This window comes from Platalea leucorodia (genome assembly GCF_965183815.1).
Source record: "Platalea leucorodia genome assembly, chromosome: Z".
NCBI classification, from domain to species: Eukaryota; Metazoa; Chordata; class Aves; order Pelecaniformes; family Threskiornithidae; genus Platalea; species Platalea leucorodia.
Genome location: NC_138858.1, coordinates 60,988,601 through 61,015,799, shown reverse-complemented (window position 1 = coordinate 61,015,799; position 27,199 = coordinate 60,988,601). Strand labels below are relative to the sequence as shown.

General features: G+C 35.5%; 1 protein-coding gene across 8 annotated transcripts in view; it reads right to left on the bottom strand.

The window, feature by feature from the left end:
* Positions 1-5,994: 5,994 nt before the first annotated feature.
* Positions 5,995-27,199, bottom strand: part of PPIP5K2 (diphosphoinositol pentakisphosphate kinase 2) — a 50,564-nt gene continuing 29,359 nt past the window's right edge. For 5 of the 8 annotated variants that reach the window (XM_082337312.1, XM_082337316.1, XM_082337313.1 and 2 more), the window contains 14 exons: positions 26,274-26,415; positions 24,962-25,185; positions 23,315-23,442; positions 23,010-23,124; positions 21,562-21,669; positions 21,359-21,475; positions 20,428-20,601; positions 17,906-18,079; positions 16,595-16,664; positions 14,421-14,540; positions 13,464-13,526; positions 9,523-9,654; positions 8,492-8,620; positions 5,995-7,823 (listed from right to left, as the gene is read on the bottom strand). In XM_082337312.1, the coding sequence (XP_082193438.1) occupies positions 7,720-7,823; positions 8,492-8,620; positions 9,523-9,654; positions 13,464-13,526; positions 14,421-14,540; positions 16,595-16,664; positions 17,906-18,079; positions 20,428-20,601; positions 21,359-21,475; positions 21,562-21,669; positions 23,010-23,124; positions 23,315-23,442; positions 24,962-25,185; positions 26,274-26,415 (1,800 nt within the window). In that variant the 3' untranslated portion in view covers positions 5,995-7,719. The remainder of the gene's footprint in view (positions 7,824-8,491; positions 8,621-9,522; positions 9,655-13,463; positions 13,527-14,420; positions 14,541-16,594; positions 16,665-17,905; positions 18,080-20,427; positions 20,602-21,358; positions 21,476-21,561; positions 21,670-23,009; positions 23,125-23,314; positions 23,443-24,961; positions 25,186-26,273; positions 26,416-27,199) is intronic. The other 3 variants (XM_082337317.1, XM_082337315.1, XM_082337318.1) reach the window with 3 other exon arrangements.

Here is a 27,199-nt window from a genome sequence, read left to right as displayed (position 1 = left end):
GGTAGGCAGCGGTGATGAATGACTTCAGGAGATAACAGATGCTTGAGGGTGATCATAATGTGTTCTAGCTAAGTAACTGTTTAAAATAAAACATGCTTTACAGATTAGCAATTTTCCCCCCACAAATCAGGTACTGTAACATTTAATAAACTGTAATATTTAATAACATTTATCGCACTGATAGAATTAATGTGGTGCAAAATTGTCTTTTAAAATTCTAGGTACCAAAAGAAAGGCAGATCCTGAAAACTTATCCCAAGACAGCATCCAAACTCCACACCAAATATTTGAAAATAAACCTAGATCTTCCTAAAACCCCGTAATTTTCAAAGTTCCATGCAACCAGCAATGTCATTAAGATTTTCCCAAGACTGACTACCATATTTCACTATTTTTTGCAGTGCTCTTGAAGCCATCCAAGATTTTACATGCAGAACAAAGATATTTTGAAGTGCTTGGGCTTTGTTTTCTGCACTTAAGATCTGGTTAGCACTTTTTAGTGCTGCTTCAACACACAGAAAAACACAGACCATTACAGGCCACTTTCTCTGCATCATCACCCTGACCAGAACATGAAGTACCCTACATCTTATGATGGCTGTGCTCACCAGCAGGTTCCTGCATCAATGACAGTCAATTGGAATGAGAATGTAACTCAATTTAAACAAGTAAACATAATATTAAAGGTAAAACACACAGAAAAAGGGCTCCATTTCTTCTCTGTAAGTTCTTCTTTATTTATTATCCTTAGAGAGCTTTTATCAAAAGAATTTTCTTCCTTGCTTTTCATAGAATCATAGAATCATTCAGGTTCGGAAAACACCTTTAAGATCGAGTCCAACTGTAAACTTAATACTGCCCAGTCCACCACTAAACCATGTCCCTAAGCACCACATCTACCCGTCTTTTAAATATCTCCAGGGATGGGGACTCAACCACTTCCCTGAGCAGCCTGTTCCAATTTTGATAAGCCTTTCAGTGAAGAAATCTTTCCTAATATCCAACCTAAACCTCCCCTGGTGCAACTTGAGGCCATTTCCTCTCATCCCATCACTTGTTACTTGGGAAAAGAGACTGATCCCCACCTCGCTACAACCTCCTTTCAGGTAGTTGTAGCGAGTGCTAAGGTCTCCCCTCAGCCTCCTCTTCTCCGGGCTAAACAACCCCAGTTACGTCAGTTCCATCATGCCTTACTTGTGCACCATGAAGCTCTTCCCCTTGTTCTTACCTAGCCTGGAAAGCCAAAGTGATAGATTTGTATATGCCAGGCTTGTACACTGGAAACTGCTATGGTGATTGGAGCATTAATGAGGTTACTAAATCACAAAGACTGAAAGCTGAGCAATTGAAAGAATATTTACTCAGTGTGTTTAATTCTGTGTTTTTGTGCACATGGATTTAATTCCAAAGCCTAATGAGACAAACACTTTTTTTTTTTTTTAAATAATCAGTATATTTTCCTTTATGAAGGATTGTAGCCATTATTCTGAAAATATGGGTTTTGCTGGAAATCCATAACCACATTCAGGATCAAATACAAAGTATTTATCTGGCGGGGGAGAGGCAAGGGAAGTGGTTGAGTTTCCATCCCTGGAGGTATTTAAAAGATGGGTAGACGTGGTGCTTGAGGACATGGTTTAGTGTTGGACTTGGCAGTGCTAGGTTAACGGTTGGACTTGATGATCTTAAGGGTCTTTTCCAACCTTAACGATTCTATGATTCTAAGAGAAAACCAATTCTGAGCAGAGTATTCCTGAAGTAGTAGCATAACCTTTACACTGAAAAAAAATCTTAAAACCTGAATATTTTTATGTTAAAAGACAAAAAAAAATATTATCTACTACCATACAACTTAGCAACTTTGCCATCCAACCCCAAAAGCTTAGTCATTTTTTAACATATCTTAAAGGGCTATTTGGCTAAGTTAAAAGAAACTATAGCGAAAATTTACTTAAAACCTAAACAAAATTACTTAAGTACACCATTTAATAAAATGGCACCTTTATTTTTTATATAGCAAGTTAAAAAAATTAATTTTAGTGAGTGCAAAAAGTATCCCTTGATTTACTTTTTGGGCCAAATTCACTTTTCGCCTAATTAAGCTGATTTCAGTAGGAATTACGGCTACTTAAGCAAGGCTGAATTTGTGTCCAGATGGAGGAGGTAAGCACAGGAAAGAATGTGAAAAAGGTGGTGCTTTTAGACCTTTGTGTGTTTTGCAGGTGTTCGGTTAGTAGCAACTCTGACTCAGACCATCTCAAACTAATAAACAGAACCAGGCAACATGAAAAGATGCACTCTATCCTACACTAAAAGATTTAAAAGTTACTGGGAAAGGGAAGTGAAGTTTTGGACCAGTCTTAGACAAATGCTGCATTTACTATGCACACGTATAGGAGAAGGCAACAGAAAGCACTTGCTAACGTTGTTCTAGGTCTGTGAAGTGAACCTAGGTAAGTTTATCAAAGTCAAAATGTAAATCTATTACATAAGCAAGAGAAGTGATGAAGATATGTTCATGATTGGACCAGGCTGCTCACAGAGGTGGTGCAGTCTCCATCCTTCAAGGTTTTCAAGCCCAAATTGGATGACCTTGTCTGGTCTCAGAGATGACCCTGATTTGAGCAAGAGGTTGGACTAGAGACCTCCTAAGGCCCTTTCCAGCCTGAATTATTTGGTGTTCCTATGATCCTTGTTGATCCTTATTGTTCGTGGACTGAATGCATAGCATATGTTGAGGACAAAATATATAGGAATTAATAATGGTTTAGAACAGAATAGAACAGAACTGAATAGAACCAAATAGAATAGAATAGAATAGAATCATTTCAGTTGGAAGGGACCTACAATGACGATCTGGTCCAACTGCCTGACCAATTCAGAGCTGACCAAAAGTTAAAGCATCTTATTAAGGGCATTGTCCAAATGCCTTTGACACTGACAGGCTTGGGGCATCAACCACCTCTCTGGGAAGCCTGTTGCCATCCTTGACTACCCTGTCAGTAGAGAAATGCTTCCTGATGTCCAGTCTAAACCTCCCCTGGTGCAGCTTTGAGCCATTCCCAGGCATCCTGTCATTGGATCCCAGGGAGAAGAGACCAGCACCTCCCTTTCCACTCCCCTCCTCATGAAGCTGTAGAGAGCAATGAGGTCGCCCCTCAGCCTCCTTTTCTCCAAACTAGACAAACCCAGAGTCCTTAGCTGCTCCTCACAGGACATGCCTGCCAGCTCTTCTACCAGCTTGGTTGCCCTCCTCTGGACGCATTCAAGGACCTGAACATCCTTCTTAAATTGTGGGGCCCAGAACTGCACACAGTTTGAGCCAGTGTTTACTTGTTCATAACTAATATTCAACCTAGAAAAGGCAAGAATCTCCAAGCTTTTGGGTTTGGTTTTTTTTTTTTTTAATTCTATTTCAAATACAGTATCATTTCAGTCTTCTGAATTCTTTTGGTTTGATTTTCTCCTTTGCAGACCTCAGTAGTTTGTAACTCTACATGTACTGTGCAAATGCTCTTTAAAAATGACTATAGACTCTTACTTCAGATTCATAAATAGTTCAAAATATTTCCCAGAGTAGTCCTTTTAAAAAAATTATGGAGGCTTTAGAAATGATGTATTAAGTCTCAATATATTCCCAGCCCTCACCCAAAAGAGCAATTAAAAAGTTACCAAGAATCCGAAGAGAAGTAAAACAGGAGGTCCAAATGGACTTACACTCAGATTTTAGAAGATTCAGAAGAGTTTTAGTATTTATATTAGTATACAATAAATAATGATAATCTTATGAAAGGAGCAGTTATTCCCTCTTCTGGAGAGATGTATTAGAATGGGAGATTTAGTGAGACACATGCATCCAGGCCAAACAGGCTTTGTTGGAAGCAAAGATATCGCAATTATATTAGGAGAATTCTTGATCTGGTACAAAATGTGCATCACACAATTACCTTGTTTTCCCTTGTTGGTGACTTTTGTCCCTTTTACTGAACAGAATGGAGATCTGTAAGTGTGGTGCACCAGATAATGGCTTTAATGGTATTTCCATTCTACTTGGACATCAGATTATATAGATGAAGAATGTTGTGCAAAAAGCGGATTTCTCAAAAACACATTGCATAAAAGATGCATCCAGGCAAAAAATAGCCTAATATAACTTCCTTTCAGGCTAATCTTGAGATACCTGCATAAAATATGAGAATTTCCTTTCCTGCACTTCTCATTTATCACTTGATTAAAACTAAAGTTCTCACTAGAACCTGTCAACCACATAATCCTGTTTAGATCAGAGCAATTATTACCAAATTATGCTCTTTTTGAAAGAAAATAGACCACTAGACATTGTAATTTCCACATAAAAGTTCCTCTTTTCCAGCAACTTTATGACAGAAAAATATACATTGATCTCAGTATAGCCTGGAGGAAGACAAAAAATGATTTCTAGTCATGTTCAGTGTTATTTCAGAAAGCTGATTCTCTTCTTAGTAGCAGATCACATGAAAATTTATAATTCTTAGAAGTCTGGACTAGAAGTCTGTTTCTGCATACTATAATCATAAATTATGTGGTGCGGTGACAAATTGTTTTTCATCCATTCTTTTTTTTTTTTTTTTTCCTTAAGCAAGTACATGTTAGAGCTGTTTTTGTATCAGTGCAAAAGCTTCTCGTAAGATCTTTTCCATGCTAGCTTCTACCTCTCTTATGATATGGATGTTCTCTATATTTAGTGCATCCTCCTCCTCAAAGTCCCACATTTGATGCCACTAACACACATTTGGATCTCTCCGAGATTTTTCTACAGTGTGAACTGCAAATAGAATTTATCTCCAAAGTACAAAGTACACATGATTTGCAGGGCTCTCATATTGTGTCATACTTCAACTTGTTCATTGAAAGAAGAAAGAGGGATCAGAGACAGAGCTGCACATCCAGAGCCAGAACTCCAGCTAGCTATTTTTCAGGGAACTTAAGAGCTTTTTCTTTAGCAAGTTACTTATGGGTCTATCAACAACATAATTGCTGTAAACTGATAAAGAAGAAATATAGGAAAAATAAAGGAACTTTATGTCTCCATCTGTGTTAGATGACAGAAAAGTGTTAAATCCCTATGTTCTGCCACTTGAATAGTCTATTGCATTGAAATGGCTATTAAAAGTCTTTGTTACATCTCTTCTGCCATCTTCCTTTGAACTCTGCTGCTTTTGATGCTATTGATCAGTGTATGATCATTATTTTTTGTATGCATACCTCCCTAGGCTTGTTTATATGGATTCCTACAAAATTAAACTGTGGAAGCACATCTGCTTTCTCTTAACAAATTTTACTTGCTAGTCTAATTATATAGAGGACTCAGATTTATGTCTCTATTGTAACAAAGAAACATAAAACAGATAAAACAAGATTTAAAAGTAATTTTAGGAGTTTTTACAAACATTTTTCTGTTTTCCTCTATTTGGTAATGATGCTTCGTTTTTTAAGGAAATGCTAAATGTTTACTTAAACTATATTTCAAGGTGGTGGTATTTCGGGAGTTATAGTCATATTCAAGCACTGATTTTCTGTGACCTTACTCTTTCACCTGTCACATCTGGCTGGAATAGGATGTACAGTTCAAAAAGTTTAATGTGAGAGTGAGTCCAATTCCATGAAGAAATTGGACTAAAAGTAGGTTCAAATAAGCTCAGTAGAGCCCATGTTCTGCCTTATTGCCAGAGTAGTAATAGGAAATATAAGAGCACTCACAGTGGTTCTGTATTTAACGTTACCATTCTGGAACATGAGGAAGCACTGCAGAATGTGTGACTACTGTTTACCTTTTTGAGGAGTGATTTAAGTATAAAATGATAAACCCTCATTTCTTATCAGTCACGTCCTTCACCACCATGAGAAATTTTGGCTTATGTATATATTAATGGCTTATTTACTACTGAGTCAACTGCTCACTGTACTTCACAAATACTCTTAAAAGAAAACAAAATGGAGAGAAGTTGCCAGTGACCTTGTTTTTATTTAGGAGCACATAAAAAAAAAGTTATGCCACAGCTTTGGTTGACTGGAATGATACGCATACTTAAATTTTAACAGTATTTTTTTTCAAAACAGTAAACAAGTGTACATTCAGTTGTGTGCAAGACCAACACAGCCAATAACACAATTACACTACAGAAAATGAAATGTTTTAAGTATATAGCTGTGAAACCCTTCATATTTTTGGTATTTAACCAGAATTTTTAGAATTAGTCTGCTGAAGCCATTTAATGTGTGGTAAACACTGAAAACAGACCCTGTGGCAAAGTGAATGTAATTATAGTTGCACTGGCTCTGGAGATGAGTAAGAGCCCTACTTAAAAATATTACTTTGAAGCTATGTCTTCTGCAACTTAAATGTGAAAGGTATTATCTAACTTGTAGTTTATGAAGTCAGTTATTAATAATCAGCCACTTGAACTTACAGAAGTGGACAATATTTTCATACACTTGGGATACTTATAATAATTCAATAATTTTTCATGCCACAGATAAAATCACAAGAACTGCTGAGACCGGATGATTACTCTACATAACCCAATAACTCAAAGTTCCACTGACTTACTAATGCTTCTCACAGCTCTTATAAAACCTTTAATTAAAACCTTTAATTTTTTTTTTTATTATTATTTTTTTTTTTGAGAGCTGTTGTCAACCACCTAGATTGGAAGGAGAGAGGTATTAAAATCCCCAGGCCATGATGAATCCTGAGTATTCTGCAACAGTAAGCACTGAGTGCTAGTAGACCACAGTCTCTCTCTACTCTGAAGCGATGATAGTAAAGCATAGATGGAATATTTACAATTTTTAGGATAAACTTACTAGCAGACCAGCTGTAACCACTTCTCTTTTTATAAAACCTGCTTTTCAATATCACCTTTTTGTACAAACATATGGCAAAGCAAATAAAACTGTCTTTTTAAGTAAACAAAAGAGGTTTTTGATAAAAACATATAAAAGACAGTTTTATCCGCTGGATGATACACAGGTACCCGTATACAAGCATGTATACTAAACAATGAAAGAGAAGGTGTATTTGAATGTTACAGGTCTGATGTAAACACAGACTAAAAATAAGGAGAGTCAAAAGTGACAACACATTAACTCACTCCATCATGCCTAATTATTGCAGCATATATGATATAAAATAATTCAAATGCAGAAAACATCTGCTTATCTTCAAAACCAGGCAAAAGAGATCTCTTTGGAAATGTACTTAAATTAAAAAAAAGCTTCTAGCCAAGATACGTGTTACATTTCAACCCACAAAAGAAATTCACAGGGAGATTATAAACTCCTGAAAATAGAAGCTTGTAATGACAACAGACAATGCTTTCATTACAGTGACATCAACAGAGCCACTGTAACACATACCACTGCATTGGTATTTTCTTTTTGTACAGGTTTACAGTAAATATTTGAAGACACTGAAAAGGTTCATGTGCAGCTTTTCCAGTAAAGGTGTGCAGTTCATCAAACTGATAAATAAATATATTTCCTGACATGTTTTAGAAAATGATAAAAGACATTTGACCTAAATATGTAGCATGCACACTAGTTAACCGTGTCTAAACTAAAGATTCTTAAGTGCACTATGAACTGCAGACATGAATGGCTTTCGAAAGCTCAGTAATTTAGTTGAACACACACTAAAGAATTTTTTAAGAAGTTGTTTCCAGTTTTGTCTGATCAACTTCATTTCTTTTCAGAAAGAGTTTCACCACTAAGTTCTACATCTAGCGAGGCCTCTTCGAGAGATAGCTTAACATTAGATACATGAACAGAGGATCCAGGGGTAGCTGTACAGATAAAGAAGAAAAGTATTAGGTTTTACACTTAAGAATATCCACGCTAAAAAACATCAAAAGCAAGCAAAATGCAAGTTACCTAGCACAGAAACACACACAAAGCTACACTGTATCTAATGAGATCAGAAATGCAGTGGGATTTTGTTCTAGAGGCCCTCAAAACAGCACAACTATCCAAAAGCGGACAGTGCAGCTGGCTAAGAGTTCAGACTAAATATACTAATGACTGAATGCATCATCATGTTATTGGCAGCTTTAGTCAGAACCTGGTCACAGAGCTCTATGGTAAATGTTTAAAAAACATCTTAGAAATTCTGCCATTTAAATAAATAAATTTCCTTTGCTTGTCTTACTTGGAGATAGCTGGAAATACTGTCATACTTAAAATAAAACCAAACCCCATGAATTCTCAGGCTATAGAAATTCTTTCAAACACTTCAGAGGATAAGAGAAAGTAACTGTTAGCACAGTTTTACTCCTAAAACTGTTTTAGCAAAGCTATTGAGTTCTCACTGACTCGTAAAATGATCCCACTTGCATAGACAGGGAATGTTAAGAAAGAGCTGCCCTAAGAAGTTATGTAGTATGTAAGAAAGAATCCTACCGCTGGAAGTAATGTAATGAAGTTAGCCGTTCTGCCTCTGACAGAAGTTACTTACATAAGACTGGTTTCTCTATTGCTAGCCTTTCAGGCAAAGTTTCAAGTGGCGTTGGTTGAATTTTTGCAGGGGTGTATGTATTTAAAGAAATTTTTCTTCCTGACAGTGGAATCATGTAAGTTGGAGAAGCTGAAATGGGGGGGGGGGGGGAAGAAAAGATACACATCATTAATAATAAAAATACTCTCACCTGAGCAAAATGTCAAAAATAGTAGCCACAGAACTGCGTATCTCTCCAGCAATATAGGTGCCACACTTAGATAACCTGCAGCTCAGCTACCAGTTTTTTACTCTAGTGGCAAAACTTCAAATCATGAAAGACAAATCTAAAAATCTCCTTTTTACCTCAGAAAGCAACATGGTAACTTCATGCTGCTAAGGCAGCTAAGCCAAATTTCAGTAACAGCTGTCTTGCCAGAAGACTGGCAAAAGCAATAGTGATAGGTTATGAAGACTGCATTCCTGAAGACATGCATATGGCTAGGACTCAGTTTGCATTTAATTTCAAGATCACTTAAACATTAAACATGCAGCACAAACTACTAAAAACTAAGTAACTGGAAGGCACTCCACAGGTGAAACCCCAAGTAATATTGAAAGAAACAGGAAACAACACAGTTTTAAGATGTAAAAGGCTTGTAAAAGGCAACACTACTCTGCTGAGGTTACTGCCAATACAACAGTACAGTATAAAGCTCGAAATACTCCATGCTCACTAGAAAGCATTCCTTGTAATTCAGCTAACAGTGTGGACAGTACAGATCAGTTCTTAATGTGAGGAAATAAACCAATTACAATTTCATTAAATCCTTTATTTATTACCCCAGTCAACACAGACATTACTGCAATGAATTATGAGAGTTCCATACTTCAAAAGGATACTGCAAAAATTAAAATTATGGTTCATGTATATATTTCTTTCTTTTAAAGCAGTACTCTTAGTTTACTTGTTAGCTGTAAAATACCAGAATGATTAACTAGACAATATTTAACAATTTAAAATGAACATAATTACGATCTAAAATCAGTACCTGTCTCCTGTAGATTTTCCCTTGATGGAGCAGCAACAGAAGCAAGAAATTCATCCACCTGCTTCAGAGACAAGGAGTTGTGTAGAGTTTCCAAAGGGCAAATAGAAGGCACCATGGAATATAGTTCAAAACCTGAAAGAAAAATAATAAAAAAACAGAGATTTCCGAACATAAGACAGGATTTAAGCTAGTGCATGGGCAAGTATTAATGCATGTAAAAAGTACTTATTTTAAATCAGCACATGCAGACATAGTACTCTTGAAATCATGGACACTAAATATTAAAGGAGTTGGAACAAGATGTGCCAGTCTCCGGGATGTACTAAACTAAAGGTACCATTTAACATACCATGGGATGCAAATCCCACGTACAAATAAAGCAGCCTCTTCAAACATTACAACTGTACTCTACTCCCAAATCAGTTCATGAAAGATAACTTTCCTCTAAGACAAACTTAGTAAATTACTAAAAAAAATAGTCAGGAAATGGTAGTATTTCTCCTACTCATTCTCATACCTGGAACAACACTAAATAGATAATTCATTCATGCAAGTAAAATAGGATAGCTATGTTGTCAACTGTTAGCAGACAAGAGCTAAAAATGCTACAACTTCCAAGAAATAAATTTGCAGAATTCATGTTCTACCATCTTCAGTATTCTGTGAAAACAAACTGTTGCCTTAAATATCAAAGGAAAACCACTGTTAGCACTTTTGTACCTTGAGGTTACATGTTTTAACTTTCTAAGACAGATTTACACCTACCTTTATGCATTTAAAAACAGTACTTAAAAGTATATATGTAAAAATTCATATATTAGAACAGGTAAGTTATAGCAACCCAAAATCTAAAAATTTATTGGTCTTTACTTTTCTACATTAGTATTGATCATACATCAACCATGCATATCCATATTACTAACATACTAAAAAGCATTTAAACATCTTGGCAAAAAAAAAAAAATTGCAGTTCTCTGAAGTGATGCAAGTTTGATAACTCAATGAACAGCTCTTCATCCAATTGCATTTCAGAAGAGGAAAATATGTCCATTAGTGTTTTCAACATACAGCTGTAACATTACAACTTTGCAATTCAATATTGTAAATCTACAGTTGCTACATTTAAGATATTTAAGTGAAGAAACAATAGTGAATGAAATAATGTTTAGAATTTCAGTTCAAGGTACACTTATTAGAGATAGGGTTATGACTGTGAACTGTTCCCTCCCCTAAAATAATAAGCATCAATATTCCTATGATATCCAGTGTTCCCCATTCACTCCTGATTTAGTGCTTTGCATAGAGAAGTAATTCAACAAAATTTCAGCCCCCAAATGTCTGTATTTATATTTGGATCCACCATGGCCATACTTAAATTTGAGGGACAGTCGCTTCAAATATACAATCAACTGAAGTGTACTTATGTCAGCTTCACTTATATTACAAATAAAATGTTGCATTTCATGGAAACTTGGTTTTCATGTACAAAAGAAACACCACCACATACTTAATTTCTATTTTCCTATAAAGGCATTAGCTAAGCTTCAGTGTAAGCACTAAGATGTTTGGCATACATATTAATATCCTAAATAACTATGCATGCATGCAAAGCGCAAACCCTTTCTTTGCATTACAGTAAAATATAAGATTTATCTCTTTACCCTGACAGAAAAGTCACTATCAGTTGAATGAGAATTTATTTTTTTACTTTTGCAAAGAACGTAGTGGGACAATGTCAGGTTAACTTTTTAATAACTATTACTGTTATAGTGCAGTGTTACAGAAAACCAGAAAGGAATTTCAAAATACACCCATGCCCTTTAAAAAAAGAGAAGAAAAAAAGTTTTCTTCTTTCAGTAATTTCCCCTCCATAGGTTTTTGTTCAGTTTTGACAATTCGGCTATCAGATAGCCATATCCCAGCATGTTGTTGTAGTATCTTTGCATCTAAGGGATATGACTTAAAAGATATCCTGGAAATCCATCTGCAGTGTTTTATTTGATTATTTTATGATAAATATTTTAGGATGTTATGAGAAATAAATTTGAATTTTAATGATGAAGAAGCCTGACAGTATCCCTTCAAAAGGCAAGACAATGAAAGGGTTAACGCAGCATCTCAAAAAGCCACCCTGCTGTCTTACATTGGAAAGCTATAGAGACATACCACTGGAGCCTAGAAATTCCACAGAGGAAATGGACCAGCACCTAAAGAGGTGTGGGTGTTCTGCACAGAGGCCCAGAAAATAAGGTAAAGCACTGTCAGAAGATACTTGTTTCACCATGTTCCTTGAACTAAAGATGGGGGGGTAGTCTGAAATGAGTTAAGAGGGTGTGATAACAACATAAAAGTAAGAAAAAGCAGAGTGAAAGGGACAAGGAGAATCAAAATGATAGTCCGGAGGACAGACAAAACAACATCAATATGTTCTTATGTTAGTAGAAAACCTTTGGAAACCTGCAATACACTTAGGTTTCATAGGAGCTCATACAACATGCATTAATCTTGTAAAAGATGTGTGGTAAAACAGCTGCATTAAATGAATCAAAACAATCAATGCATTCATTAAAAGCAATTTAGATCCTTTTTTAAAGAATGCAATCACAAAAAGATAGTACTAAAATGAACAGAAAGTAATCATATTATTAGACACTGATATGCAAATGCAATTCTTACTTTCTGACCTTGTATGTTTTGGAAATATTACTTGGTTTGAGTCTAAAGTCAAAAAATGGACTCCTAACCTTCCTATTTGAAATAGGACACTAGAACTGGCCTTTTAGATCAAACACAGTCTTAATGGTATTAATTCAGTCTTACTATAGCAGTTTCCCTTCAAGAAGCACTGCAGTGCAAAAAGTCACTATGGATTCCAAATGAATATAATAAAGGACTACTTTGCTTCTCAGCAGAGCCAAACAAAAACTCAGTCTTTTTTTTTTAACCTTGTTTCTAAGCAAATACATTTTGAATCTAACAAAAATGCTGATGATTCCCACTGCAGTTTCAATAATATCACTGTACTCAGCCAGCAGTCATGCGCATTTTAAAACTGCAATTAAGAAATCTGGAAAAGCTACATTAAGATCCGGTGGATGCTGAAGACCGAGTCTGGTTTTCATGAACAGGATACATTTTGGGCCTATTTAATTACGTAGAAAAGTAGGCACGAAATATTTTGCCGAGGAAGAGAAAGACATACCTCTGTCCCGTGTGTTAAACCAGACTTTTTTTGTAACTATGGTAGACTGAAGACAAGTTAACTCTCACTTTTGAAGCTCAAGAGGTCAATGCAAGCAACAGGCAGCTCTCTTGCTGTGATTTTTAGTGCAATATTTAAGTAATTTGCACATCTGATGAACAGAGAAGTATGATAAGGTAAAATAAATTTTTGTCTGATGATAAATATAGCAATTTAGCAGGAATGGAACCAAAGCTTCTGCTTTAGTTTTTTAATTTAGCATCACTTCAAGAAGATAGTCATAAACTCCAGTTGTCAATTCAGTGATTTATTTTAGAATCAGGAGGCCCAGGGAAACAGCTCAGCAGGAGAAAGACAAAGAAGAAGCAGCAGCTATCAAGAAGGGTATGCCCAATAAAGATCAGATTTAATTCTCTTTTTATCTTGTACCATACAGTCTGATCACACAAGAAACTGGGAAGAATAATTTATTACAGAGATCATGATTAACAGTAGCACTTCAATTTTTTCAAGGATTTTTCTAAGGAATGAATTTTGATGGTGTATTTATACTAATGAATGGTAAAGAAGGGATTTAGGAGATCTCATGATTACAAATATATTTGGAGTTGTGCTTGAAGTTAGGAACGACAGACGGCTGGATGATACTGTACACCCCGTATTTGAAATAAAAATAAAAGGGATGAAGCAAGGAACCTTTTGTTTTCGTTTTTGTTTTTAAAATAAAAGCAAAACGTACCATTGGTTGGGTGTCGAGCAAATGAGATAGAAAACCTTTTAACAGCAGAACCGCGTGTGGTGTCTGAGAAAGAGAAAAACAGGTACCTGAAATTTGTAACAGCTACCAAAAGAGGGACATTTTAAAAAAGGAAAGGAAGAAGAAAGAAAAAAAGAAAAGATGAGAAGGTATTAGAACTGAGTGGCATGCAGAAGGGACCAAAGAAAAGGGCTAAAATCTAAATAGAGGTTAAAAAGAAGACAATTTGGATTGTTGGTAACTACAAGACGTGTAATGAAGTGTATGAAAACAAGCAGAATGAGCTGGTGATTCTGGCATACAAGGTTATATCAGGTTAGAGTCGAACACTGAGTAGTGAACTGGGGCAAAACCAGCATGAATACTGTTTCACCTCAGAGATATAAAAGTGTGCTTTGGCATCTTTACATTCTGAAATCTACTGAGAGAGTTTCTTCTCTACTCCAGATTATCCAAAACTGAAAATCTCCTGCTCCTTTGTAATCCAAACCCCACCAAAAAAAGGTCAGGAATCCTAAAATTTTCACCATCAGTATTTAAGTTATTAGTTTATAATTTCGTTTATTCCTTGTATATGCTCCAAGTAATTTATTTCATTTCAAGATCAATAAGTAATGATAAAACCTAAAGTTTAAAATGAGAAAAGAATTTAAAAACCAAAATTTTAGTTTACTTCAAAAATGCACTTGCTGGAATCTCCTGGCACATATTACAAGTCTGTGAGCTAGTGTTCAATTCAAGACAGAAACAAGAATTAACTGTGCTATTAAGTTAAACATTAGCAAGCTACGGGCAATAAAGAAGCAATAGAAACTCATACAATTAATACTAAGGCAAAGGATTCTAGGATTCCATTAAAATCAGTAACCTAGGATTTATCTTTAGAAGTTTAATGTGGCACATGGGTTTGTGCGTGCATGTGCGAGAGTGTGCACATACCATCTATGAAGCCAGAAGAAGTCAGCTTTTTACGATGAGTACGAGCATAATCCTGTAGGTTAGGTGCACTTGAAGAACCCCCGAGCACTGAGGTGCTAAACAGGCCCGCACAGTGAGACCCTGATGGGAGTTAGAGAAAATACATACAACAACCAGGTGTTCGTCCATTCACATTGGGGATGCATGCAGCATGCAAGCACATGGCTCTTACCACACAAAAGGCAGCTTTTGGCAGTGCCTTGGACAGGTTCACAATATGCTTGTAATGTCAGAGTGGTACTTGTAGGCTGAAACTATCATAATTTATTGTGCTTCTACTCATGACACAGCACCCTCTGCTATATGTGCAAAGGGAGGACTGGCTTTAACAAAGTGAGTTCTTGTCCTGTTTTCACTTTTGGTAAAGAAAAGTTACCAGTTAGCATCAACGTAAACATAACCAAAACAACAAAACAAAACCAAGATGATGATGACGTGAAAGTTGTGTGTTTTAAAACCTGCAGTTCTGAAACAAATATAAACTGGAAAAATACTGCTCGCTGCTTTCATCCAAATCAACCTTTGAGATGACAGGCTGCAATGAAGTACTCATGCATTTCCACGACTTAATATGGAAATATTTCCCTTCTAACCCCAACAAAATGTTAACCAAATTGCAAATACTCCATTTATCTTTCAGCTACCATCATTGACAATGTTACAAACTGAAAATACCTAAAAGTTCCACAAAGTTTAGCTGGACTTCCTTTCCTGAGAAGACTTTGTACATCTCTATGCAAGTGAGAGTACTTTTGCTACAATTCATACATTCCTGCCACTAGGATGGGAGTTTTAACAAATCACTGAAAGCCACAGACAGAAATATAAAAATAACTTTTATAATCATCAACCATAAATGAAATTTACATACAACAATGAACAAAATGGAAAAAAATGTTTCAATTTTTTTCCTTTAGTTTTTAATACTAGTTGAAAGGAGAAGTGGTTTGTCACTCAGAACTTATCTTTTACAGTTTAGATAAGTAGCAGCAATTTTTTTTTAAAACCGACTATCTATCCAGTGATAATTCCTTTCATTACTTTTAATGACCCAGTGAGGGGAAACATTACTAGCACATGTGACCACTCACAGCCAAAATAAATTGGTGCCTGGTCTGTGGCAAAAGCCTTTCACACCAAATGTAATATCTTAATCTACACACAGAAATACATCAACTTCCACAAGCCATATTGTATTACACATTGGCAAAAGAAAAAGTTATTTAACTAGCAAGCACACAATAAAAAACATGACTTCGATAAACAAGAGCACCTGATGTATACATTTTACTAAGGGAAAAATATAATAGGGAGAAAAGTATCACAGAAAGATTAGACATACAAAAAATACAGACCTTTACAAAGAAAGGAAATGTTACTTTTAAGTTTATGCATATACATTATGCATTTTCTACACTTCATTTTTCCCATGAAAGACACACTTACAGAAAAAAATGCAATATTGATTTACAGGAGTGCAAGATTTCATATTTTTGCATATCAGTCATATGTATGCCTGTTTCAAAGAAGCAACAGAAAAGCACCACTTGAATTAAAAGAATTTGAAACAACTCCTTGAATTATAGCATGATTCATTCTAGTACTGAAAGGAAGAAATTGATTTTAGGAGAGGGAATGTGTGCAAAACCCCTGATATTATCAAGAAATTTGAGTTTTGTTCCCCATCCCCCGTCCCTTCAGTAAAACACCTTCAATACCATCAACTGCCCACAGTAGGAAACATTAATTTTCAAGAAAAGTGTTTTAACAGTTTCCAGTGCAGGCCATTTCAATCCAAAAGATTCTTGCAAAACCCAAAACCTCAGTCATAAACTACATTATCTTAAAAATCTACTTTGTGTTAAAAATAATCCTGTGTACCTGTCGCAAGCAGTAGAGAGTCAGTAGTGTGAACAGCCTCAAACAATTTGCCCTTTTCAATTATAGTTTATTTAAAACTTTTGCTGCAGAAAAATTGTCCAGTTTATAGGCAGACACTCAGCATATATTATTGATAACAAGTACTATTGGGTCCTGTTAGCATAAAAGCTATTCAAAGAATGTACAACTGTACAGAACAACAGGCAGATGAAAAGCTGCTAACATCAAACAAAATTTCAATTGTAGGCACATACCTAGACCACTCTGCTTTTGTTCCAGAATAGTTCTCGGTGTTCGTAAGTTACTATTGCTTTCTGATAGGACCTGGATATAAAAAACAGAAAAATAAGGGGAAGTAGAACAGCAGCATGAAACATCCATTTAACTTGATACAGCAGCCTGTTTCAGACAGACAAGTGTTAATAAGCTGTATGATAAGTGTTAGTAAAAATATGTAAGGGAAACATGAAAGATCATGCAATATCCCCTTCTGAAGGGAGTCCATTTCACATATGAGTTCCTTGCAATGAAGTGGTGCAAAGCAAGCATTCAGAATGAGAAAGGACACAGACCAAGACAGATGTGAGAACAGACATTTGAGACATTTTATTTCATTTTACCAAATGAACTCTCCTAAACTGCGCCTGTATTGAAAAAAGGAGGGGAGGGAAGGAAAGACAGACAAACTATTGAGGACACCATACAATCACTGATCCATGCACGGGCTCAATCAGTGTAATCTTCAGATGCTCACAGCCTTTACTGATATAAACTTTTCCTATGTAAATAGTTTTAGAATTTTCCACAATAAAAAGAAATTATGAAAATTTTCAAAGAAAAAGGATATGGTTAACAGAACACCATCCATTGTCATACATGTAAACAATATCTTGACATACTAAACAATCTTTAGATCTTCACTGGTACTTCAAAAAAATTTACTGGTTTTTTTTTTCCTGCCTTTCCCCCCCCCCCCAATATTTAGAAAAATATTCAAAATATTGTACAAGTCAATGGATGATGTACTGTGTTGGGAGTTTCAGATACCTCCGAATACAGAAGGCGAGAATTATTAGTGCTAGAGTTTGTTCCCTGCAATAGTTAATACCAGGCCACTGAAAATATGATATATGCAAAACAAGTTTTGAATAGCAATATGAAGTACCAAATAAATTATTTTAAATGGTATTGGTTGCAATTATTAAAAAAAAAAAAAAGTTTTTCAATTTACCTACCACCAAATTAAGCAATGCTGGTTTTAAAGTCTTAAAGGACAACTAAACCAAAGCAGAAATCTGTTTCTTTAGGCAGTAGACTAAATCTTTTTTACTGTGGTAACATTTGCAATTCCTATAAAGAAACCAAATTTTTAGGAAAACATGTAACACATTCAGTGGAAAAACATGCACTTGCTCTTTTTCCCCCAAACATTCTCGGGAAGTAATTTTAAGAAGTGGAAGAATTTGCTTCAAACATAATCCATAACAAGGGATTAGATGTCCTTAAAGACAGTTGGTTGTTGCTTGGAATGCATAATAATGTTTAATGAAGTAAAGTTTAAAAACCTGTTGCCATGAGCCAAAAATACTGGATGTGAAAGCCAATGATTTAGGGGAGACAGGGGAAGAAGTGATTTGTTCCCCTGATCTGCGTCTTCGACGCCCAGTACCCACACCACTGGTGTAATGCAGCCAGGTACCAATACACTCTGGGCTAGACACACTCAGGGGGCTCTCTTCCTGGAAGTGAGAAAGGGGGCAAAAAACAGCAAAGCATGCAAAGTTAGATTCAACAGAGCCAAATGAACAGAAAAGAAAAAAACCCAATCTGCTTGCACCCTTTTATTTACTGCTTTTAAAACTATTAAACAGAGAATAGGGAAGAGTAATACTACAATATTAGGAAGTTATCAGTTCCACTTACATATTTTAATCCAATTATATATTTTAATACAACACTTCAATCAAATTTCTGGTAGACTAATTATTAGATATGAGACAAAAGTAAGTGTTGTCAATAATTGACTCAGAATTTTAAGAATTTCCCACATGTTGGAAACAGAACATCTGTTATCCTTGACATACTGTTTAATAGTTTTACCCCTCTAAGTACATTAAACTTTCCTATTTATTACTTAATAGTTTTCATTTCTAGTCTATAACCTTACCTAAAAGATTCTCATTTTTAGAATCGCCTTTGAGACTTTAGAGCTGACTCACTGGTAGTAGCACCAACCTGACTGGTAGCTCTTCAACCTTAAAAAAGCCCTAAAAATTATCTGATGCTGGACACCTATTAAGACTTCAAGGGAGGACAGTGTCAGGCTAAGAGTCTCCCATGTCCTACATCATTACGTATCATTAGCAATCAACATTTTTAGCAATACAGAATTTGATTTCCAATGCTGATGAGCCTTACTTTCTTGTTTTACTGTTAGAACTCTTTTTTTTTTTTTTATTTTCACAACTCTATCACAGTTGCAATCCTTCAGTAAATATTGCTGACTATACCCCAGATTAAAACTTCCATATAATCTCACACCTGACAGTGTCCTTTCAAATTAATGGACATAGGTGAAGAGAGAATTGCCTTAGAGGAAAAAAAAAAAAAAAAAAGGTTCAAGGCAGTTGCAGTTTAAGTTGCAATGACTTTTATAAATGCTTGAAAATACCATTTGGTTTAAATATTCCAAATACTGGTTTTGCAGATTTCAGTAGGCCAGATGAAACTTCCAATTTTACTTTCTCAAAAAAAGTTTCATAGTGTATGTTTTCTTTCAATTGGCTATTTTCTTCCAGCAAATAAACAAGCACTGAATGCTGAAACACATTCCATCTGAACATATATTATCTGCACAGTCAAAATTTAGCAATTTATGTTATTGATACCTTTTGAAAGTAACTTCTACATAATTTATGAAAATGACAATGGTTAGAAATTTGAAGTAATAGTCTATTAAGTTGTGTATATGTGAACTCGTAATGAGGAGGGGAGTTTGCATGATCATAGTGAAAACAGCTTTTAAAAATCCAAAATACTGATGTTGTGAGCATTTGTTTATGATAAAACTTGGAAATAGAAAATGTAAGACATTCACATTTATTATCTCTGTTAATTTATGGTAGTCATGTGAAGTTATACAGATATCCTTATAGAAGGGAACCATGCATCTTGTTCTCTCCACACTACCAATAACCAAGTTACTTGCACATCTGTAATACTTTCATTGCATACAAACAGCCCATTCCCAACACAAACATGAAAGGAAAAGCTTTTGGTGTGAATCTTCGTTTCTGATGGTTTTAAGCAACTGAAAATGAGGCAATTAGAAGCTGTTAGTCTGCTTCTAGCATTAATATCACAGAAGTGCCACTATGCACCATCTGAAGCTTTGCCACTTAACCGTACAAATGGTGTCAGTGATACTGCCGTGCATCCCCCCCACCTATGTGACATTAAAGCCATATCTGTGAAGCACACCTAGATGTCACGGCCTTGAAGACAAGAAAATAGACTGTTCAAGATGTTATCTAAAGAATTCATGAAACAAACCCCACCCACTTAAAAAAAGCTTCCAGTTTATTCTCTTACCTTAAACGCTTGACAAGTGGAGTCACTTTCACCCCACATGAAAGCAAATACAGCAGAAGACATGTCTCTCACCTCCTGTACCTCCCCTACCGCCCCCAATCCCTCCGTTCCCTCTCAAACCCTGAAGGTTTGCTTAATTCCCAATACCAGCTGTCTTGTAAGGATGAATACAAAAGCAATGTATGTTAGTTTGAAGATGTAGGTTTAGACTGAAAAAGTCTTCATTTTCAAATATCGGCTTTTCTAAAATGGCTTAAAAAGAAAAAAGGAAATAAGTCTTATTGCAAATTAATAATTCATTTAAAAAAAAAATAAATCCTTCAGACAAATTACTGCCATGGAGGATTTCCCATAGAATAAGAGCAACCCTTTTGTGAGACATAACATCATACTGGTTCTGTGTAATCAAAATCAGAATTACATTTGGTTTTGTTTTGTTAAAAGTAAGCAAAAGTTAATTTCTGTGAAAGACATTATCTGGAACATAAACACTTACTTCAACAGAACCAATCTTCCTGGATCTTGGAAGGGGTGACTTTCTGTGTATATGAATTGGGTCTGATACCATTGGCTTGAACATCACTACTGACCGATCTGTTTCATCTCTTTTAGAAGCATGTGCCTCCTCATCACTGTCATTTCTATGAGAGGTTTTCTTCGAGCCTTCATTCTACAAACAATACATAATTCATTTTTAATTTAGCTGCAAACCGTACAACATTTAGACAGAAGCAACTGTTAAATAAATCTTCTGTGTAAACATAAAGCAAGCCAATTTTAAAAATATAAGAAGTAAATCACACATTATTGAACAAGTTGCTCTAGACTTTAATAATCTATGTGTATTTGCTCCTAACCAGCCACTGCATATAATAGTGTGGTCGTAGTTAACCACATTGTTCAGCCAACATATCTTACTCCAATTTTTTGTTACATAGTAATAAAATCCTGGCTCCACAAGTCAACAGAAGAATTCCAGCCAAGCTTTGCTTTCGTTTATTTCTCAAAAAGCAGGTGGTAACTCCACAGACTTGCCCAGACATCTTTGAAAATATCAATCCTTCCTCAACAATCTGTATTCACAAACATGCCAAACTACCTTACTTTCTGAAATATTTCTTTCAGTTGCCAGAATATCATTGATGTGACACTGATGTTGATAGCAGCTTTTCTTACAGTGAGTATTTTGTATTTCTAGCAAGAATTCTGGCAAAGCCATAGAAGGTCCAAATTATCTGTGTCCATTACCTCAGCATCCATTCAAAATGGAATAATACATTGGAACTGCCTATATTTTACTAGATATTTTTCTACCAAAATAAAAATCACATTTGTATTTTTTACCTAACATTTTCCCAGTGTTTATTTTAGGTAGGTCCGCATCCAGAAAAGCTAACCTTTGCTTCAAAGAAAGGCATAATTATTACCTCTCTGGAGGCAGGTCTGTATCCATATCCAGCTGGTAAATTTTTATCTTCCTCACAGCCTTTGGCTCCTGGACTGAAGTGCAGCTCTACATGAAAACGTTCTTCCGAAGAAAGTTCCTGAAGAAAAATTATTAAGTAGGTTTACACTTTAATACATAGCTTAGCACTACTTGTTTCTGAAGATATTTATCCATTTTAAATACCTTGTTTGGATCCTCATAAAGCATGATAACAATCTGTGTCATGTAATTGAGTTCATTGACAACATTTAAATAATCCATAGCTCGTTTCCATTGTTCATCTTTTGATTCCTTATGAAGGGGGCGGGGGGGGGAAAAAAAAAAAATCAACAAATAAAAACCAGCTATTTTCTTTAAAAAGATGATGATTTCCCTTTCTCCCCATTTACATGGATTTTACATTCACAGAAGTATGAAGCTTTTCACAGCTGAGGAAAAAACAGAGACAGAACCAGAAAAAAGTGACTTAAAATTTCTCATCAAATGAGTGAAAAGTGGAGATCAGAATTTCCATATTTTATTTCACTGTATCTTTCATGTTCTTTCACCAATGATGTTATATGCCTTGCAGACAGAAGCACTGTTTTAAACTCTCCTGATGGGAGTTGTTAATTTTGCAATAAACTCATTTCAACTAGCATATTGTGGAAAATGTTTCTAGATATTGCTCTACCAGTCAAACAGACAGAGTAAATGAAGGCTTCTAGTATTTAGAGGAAAAATAACCATCACATCCCGAACTATTTAAAATGAATATTCACCTTTTTTCATGCTCTAGAAAAAACACATTTAGAAATCCACCTTAAAGGAAACTTAAAAGTTTATCAGTCTAAAACTAGGAGTGTATCTGCTGTAACATATGTCACAGAGGTCTAGGATTAAAAATGCTTTTTCCATCAGTGAGTTTAGTCATCCGTTACCAGGAACAAGTATGTCAATACAACCATTTCAAAAGTTAGTATATTAATCAAGCTCTATCTTAGAAGCAGCCATGTAGGCTTTGTGGTGCTGCATTTATCATCTCCAAGAGCTCAGTTAGGTCATTTCTGAATATGGAGAACTTGTCTTTTTTAGTCCTTTGTTTCAAAGCCAATCAGATGGAGAATAATGCACCACCTTCAAGGTATTCCACGACAGTATAGGGAAGTAAGACAATTCACTGAATAGGAGAAACTTTGCACTACATTAGCATTCTTGAAGTCAGGTAGGCACGTCTTGACAATATGCCAATGGTCAAAAATAATAAGCTAGTCCAAAAGTGAATTCAACAGAACCCTGAATGACAGTTTGAAAGAAAAAGAGTTGGAAGACTTACAGGTGACGACATAAGACAAAAAAATGGATTATCTGCCCTTTTCAAATCTCTTTGAGACTGTAACGTATACCGCTAAACATATCAATGGAACTCAGCATTACTTTAAAGGGCATGCTGATTTCCACCAATATGCACAGCAGCAATTTGAAATATGTCTCTTCATATAGAATAGGAAATCGAATGTTTGAAAAAGTGTGATAAATTTCAAAGCCACCTAAGAAAATTAAGCTTTCAATTGATACAATTTTAGTAACATTGAGTCCTTTTGGTTTCTCTCAAAATGTCAGAGCTTTAACAGAAAGAGTGTTCAACTTACATCACATAAGGCACCGTAACGAAGGGTGGATAACAGGGAATGGACATGACTCTCGCTGGTGAAATACAGCCGTGTACGAACATGGCGTTCAGGGGACATAACACCCCTGGAGTAACTTGAAAGAAAAAAAATGTTATTAGACCATGAGATGTGTCCCTACTTTAGAAATAGCTGTCAACAAATAAATAAATCATACTTTTTAAATTACTATGAGCTAGTAAGATATTTAAAATATAAAGCTATGGAATATTTTCATTAAGTCTTAGGGAAATTAATGTAACCATGTAAAAACGTAAAAGACTTACAGAGGGTGAAGCTTATTTACAGTATCATCATCTTGAGTTCTCTGAAGGTCAGAACGGATTTTTCTAACTAGAGGAGTGCAGTAACCTTTGGCAATCTCTAGTTTCTCAGCCTTAGAAATACCATATTCCTGTGTAAGAAGAAAGTGACTTTTAAAATTCAGTTAAAGATTAAAATGCCTTCTAATTCAATGTTGTATATTAAAGCCAATTAGTCATCTACTGGTTTGCTCTGGCTGCAAACTGTTTTGTTGAAAATTTTTATTACATTTGATTACTGACATCCCTTCAAGTAACACATGGTTTGCCTTTTTGCTGTTTGATTTCACACAGGCAAACAATTTTTCATTCACTAGTTAAACCACAAAAGTGGATTCACCTTCTAGTATGATGAAGGGAATTGTTCTTCCTCCCCATCCCCTTGCCCCCCTACCCCCCCATCCCCCCCGATTTAGACATCTGTGATGCATTTCATCTCACCTGATTTCACGTAACTTTTTTTTTTTTTTAAGTCTATAAAGAGACATAGGCACATTACCTATTTAATATGTCTATCTTAGTTTGGGGTAAACGACCCCACAGAAGATCTCCTATTCACCTCAGATAATACTGAAAATGGTAGTTAAATACAACTGGAAAGTATTGTATCTGTTACAGTATCTAAAATATTTAAAAATCTCCTCTTCCAGAAGCTTCATGGTCTGTGCTACACATGATATGAAAATGCTCTCATCATTATGATGGATCTTCTGGTTACCCTAGAAAGCAACATAAGCACTTTTCCTTTGCATTAAGTAGGCTTATCAAGTTTTCTTTGGTTTTCTTCCTTCAGTATGTGTCCTCATTTTCACCCACTCTTCTCTAATACTCTATTAAAAATTTAAGCTTGACAGGCCCACATAACAAAACACATACTTAGTATCATTGTTCTTTTTGTCCTCCTTGCTGTCACAGAGTTTGAGAGATGGGGAGAGGAAGAAGTTCCCTTACTCGCTGCATACAATATGAATAATACCTCTGTTACAACAGTGCTCTGTAACTGCAGGGGCACTTGGGGAAAGCTTTAGTCTGTTCTGTCCTGTTATCACAAAACAATTTCATTTCCTGCAGCCTACAACATTTTAGAGCTAACCTGAGTTTAACAGCCTGTAGTATACGGAAGTTTAACTTGTCTGCTTCTAGACTGAAACTCTGTGAAATTTAATGTCTACATTTTTATCAGGGAGTGTTAGCATTTTGAAGCAGCAGAAAGGCCTTTTAAAATTTAAATTGCTTAAAACAAGTGAAATTAGGCAGATTAGGATTAACGGTGTCATTTGCAAAGAGCCTGAAAATGAAATTTCTAAAAGCAGGAAGAATGAAATTAAATGCAATTTCAGAATACACAGTTGTTCACAGGGAAGGAAGTAGACATGTTCACAGCTTAATTTCTAGAAAAATTCACTCTGAACACAGCTTAATGAATTATGAATCAGATTTTCCTTACAAAAAATAATCAGCTTGCTACTGGAAAGTAAGAGGTAACGTTAAAGGCTTCTATTACTGCAAAATACAGGAACCTTCAACAGAAAGACAGAGTAGACGTTGTCACAAAATTTGAAAAAGCATTAATTCTACAATTTATTCTATTTAATAACTGAAAAAGCTTACCTGAGGGATCACGATGTCAGCTAAAGCCTTTGAAAGCCTGTATAATTCCATTGTGTTTTCTAATTTTAAGGAGCCATTATGCTGCACGTCATATTTTATACAGTCGTAAATATCAGGAATTTTGCTAATATCGTATCTTCCATTTTTTGTTTTAAAGTCTTTTTCCAGCTTGGCCCACCTGCGCAGCATCAGTTCTAGTGTTTCACTGTGGTACAGCTGAATATCTGGATAGACACATATCTTATATAAGTAATCAAGACTACCCAAGTAACAAAAGGGAAATTTTAATTACATGGTAGTAACAGTTGGAATACAGAGGGATAAAAGGGATCAAATAAGTTAACTGCATTACTTCTAAGAAGAGGGAACAGAAGTGCATACAGTTAATTTTACTGCTCAAAGCATCACAGCTACATAGCTACACCAAGATAGCAGAAAGCTTCACCGAAGAAATGCACCACTGGCCCTTTAAGCAAAGCTACAGCACCAAGAATAAAGTGTCCTACAACACAGATCATATATATAAAAAAGCAGCAAAAAAAGCTGTAAGAAAATTCTAGGAGGGAGGAAGAGGAGCAGGACAACATCTCAGTTTTAGACCAGACCACACATCCCATTTGTCTCTCTCTCTTGCATGTGTCAACAGCAAGAGCCAAGAGACTGGTAGAAAGGATGGATTATGCCCATCCCAGGAGAGGAGATTAGACCAAATAGACAAAAAACACTGATACTATGTACAGGTGACACTTGCACTGCTCAATCTCAGAATAGAAGCTGTTTGCATACTATACACTGCAGAGAACACTGACAGCAAATATTCCAGTATTTAGCTAGTATCAAAAAAGCACTGTGGTCACTTCCAGCTCTAGTTTTCCTGTGTCACTGGTTCAGCACCATTAATACTGGGCATCATTCTATGCAATACTATTAGGCATCATACAGGAAGCAACAGACCTTCAGCAAAGATACTTAAATATAAAAATGTACCTATGTAACTTAGCTTTAGTACCATCTGCTTTTCCTATTACTCATGTTGACCACTGAGTTTCAAATAATTAAGAATTTCTGCAAATATTTGAGGACAAGCCTGAACTTCTGAACACCACAAAAAGCCCTTACCTGCAATATGACCATGTGTTCCTCCTGCTTTTTACTCTAAAATGATGCATATGGAATCAGACTGTGAAAATCCCTAACCCATTGTTGATTAAAGTTCTGCTAAAAGTGAGTTTAAGGAAGAAAAGTTAAGTTACAATTCTTTCTCAGATGTAAACAAGAGAAACCAGATACAACTACAAAAATGTTTAAGTACCTGCAGACTTTGGATCTTCCATTCTTTGCCTGATCTGAGAAGTCAAGCTCTGGATCAAGGAATAGACCTTGTCACATGTCTTTACAGGATTTTTAATAACCTGCATTGATTTTATCAATGAGATGCTTCCAGATGGAGTAAGCTGCAATTTGACATAAACACAAAATTACCTAAACAAACTGACTACATTTGAAAGAACTGGGAAGATAAGATGGAACGTATGAAAGATTCCAAGTGTTGGAGAAAAAGAATTCAAGCAGGTTGCTATTAATTTTTGAAACCGTTTCTCAGTTATCTACTCCCTTTGAGGCATTAAGAAAAGAAAATATATCAAAAGGTAATAAGATTTACTAGAGATTCAAAGGTGACAAGAAATTCATAGGGCAGCTAATTCTATATAGTAAACATGAGCATTTTCAGGAGTTCCTAAAACTCTTTTTTTGTTCCAAGACAGGAAAATTGGAATGACATTTAAAATTTTGTACCTACTTAGCAACTTCCCATAACTTCCTTTCAAGTAACAATTGTATTCAAAAGCTTACAGAAAATTCTGTAGGAAATGTTATCATTAGGCTATGTGTCTCACAAAATACTTTTTGTTCTATAAAGTACCCTCCTTAACACAACTGAAAGGAAGAACCACATTTGCAATAGTAACTGATGCCTGAAAAGAAAGTTGTGTTTTCCTGGTTTAGGTTTTTGTTTCTGTAGGACTGCAGCACACAAACACAAACAAAAAGAAACCCTTTGAATGCACATATATCAAGAACATACAAGATGTCCTTCAGACCTGACTTAATTATAGAAATTATAGAAGCTACAAATTATCACCATTGAGTGTCACTAAAACAATAGTCAATATCCATGTAAGTGAGGCTTAGCCTTATCTTTCCAGAAAAGTCTGCATAATCCAAAGTAGGCAAACA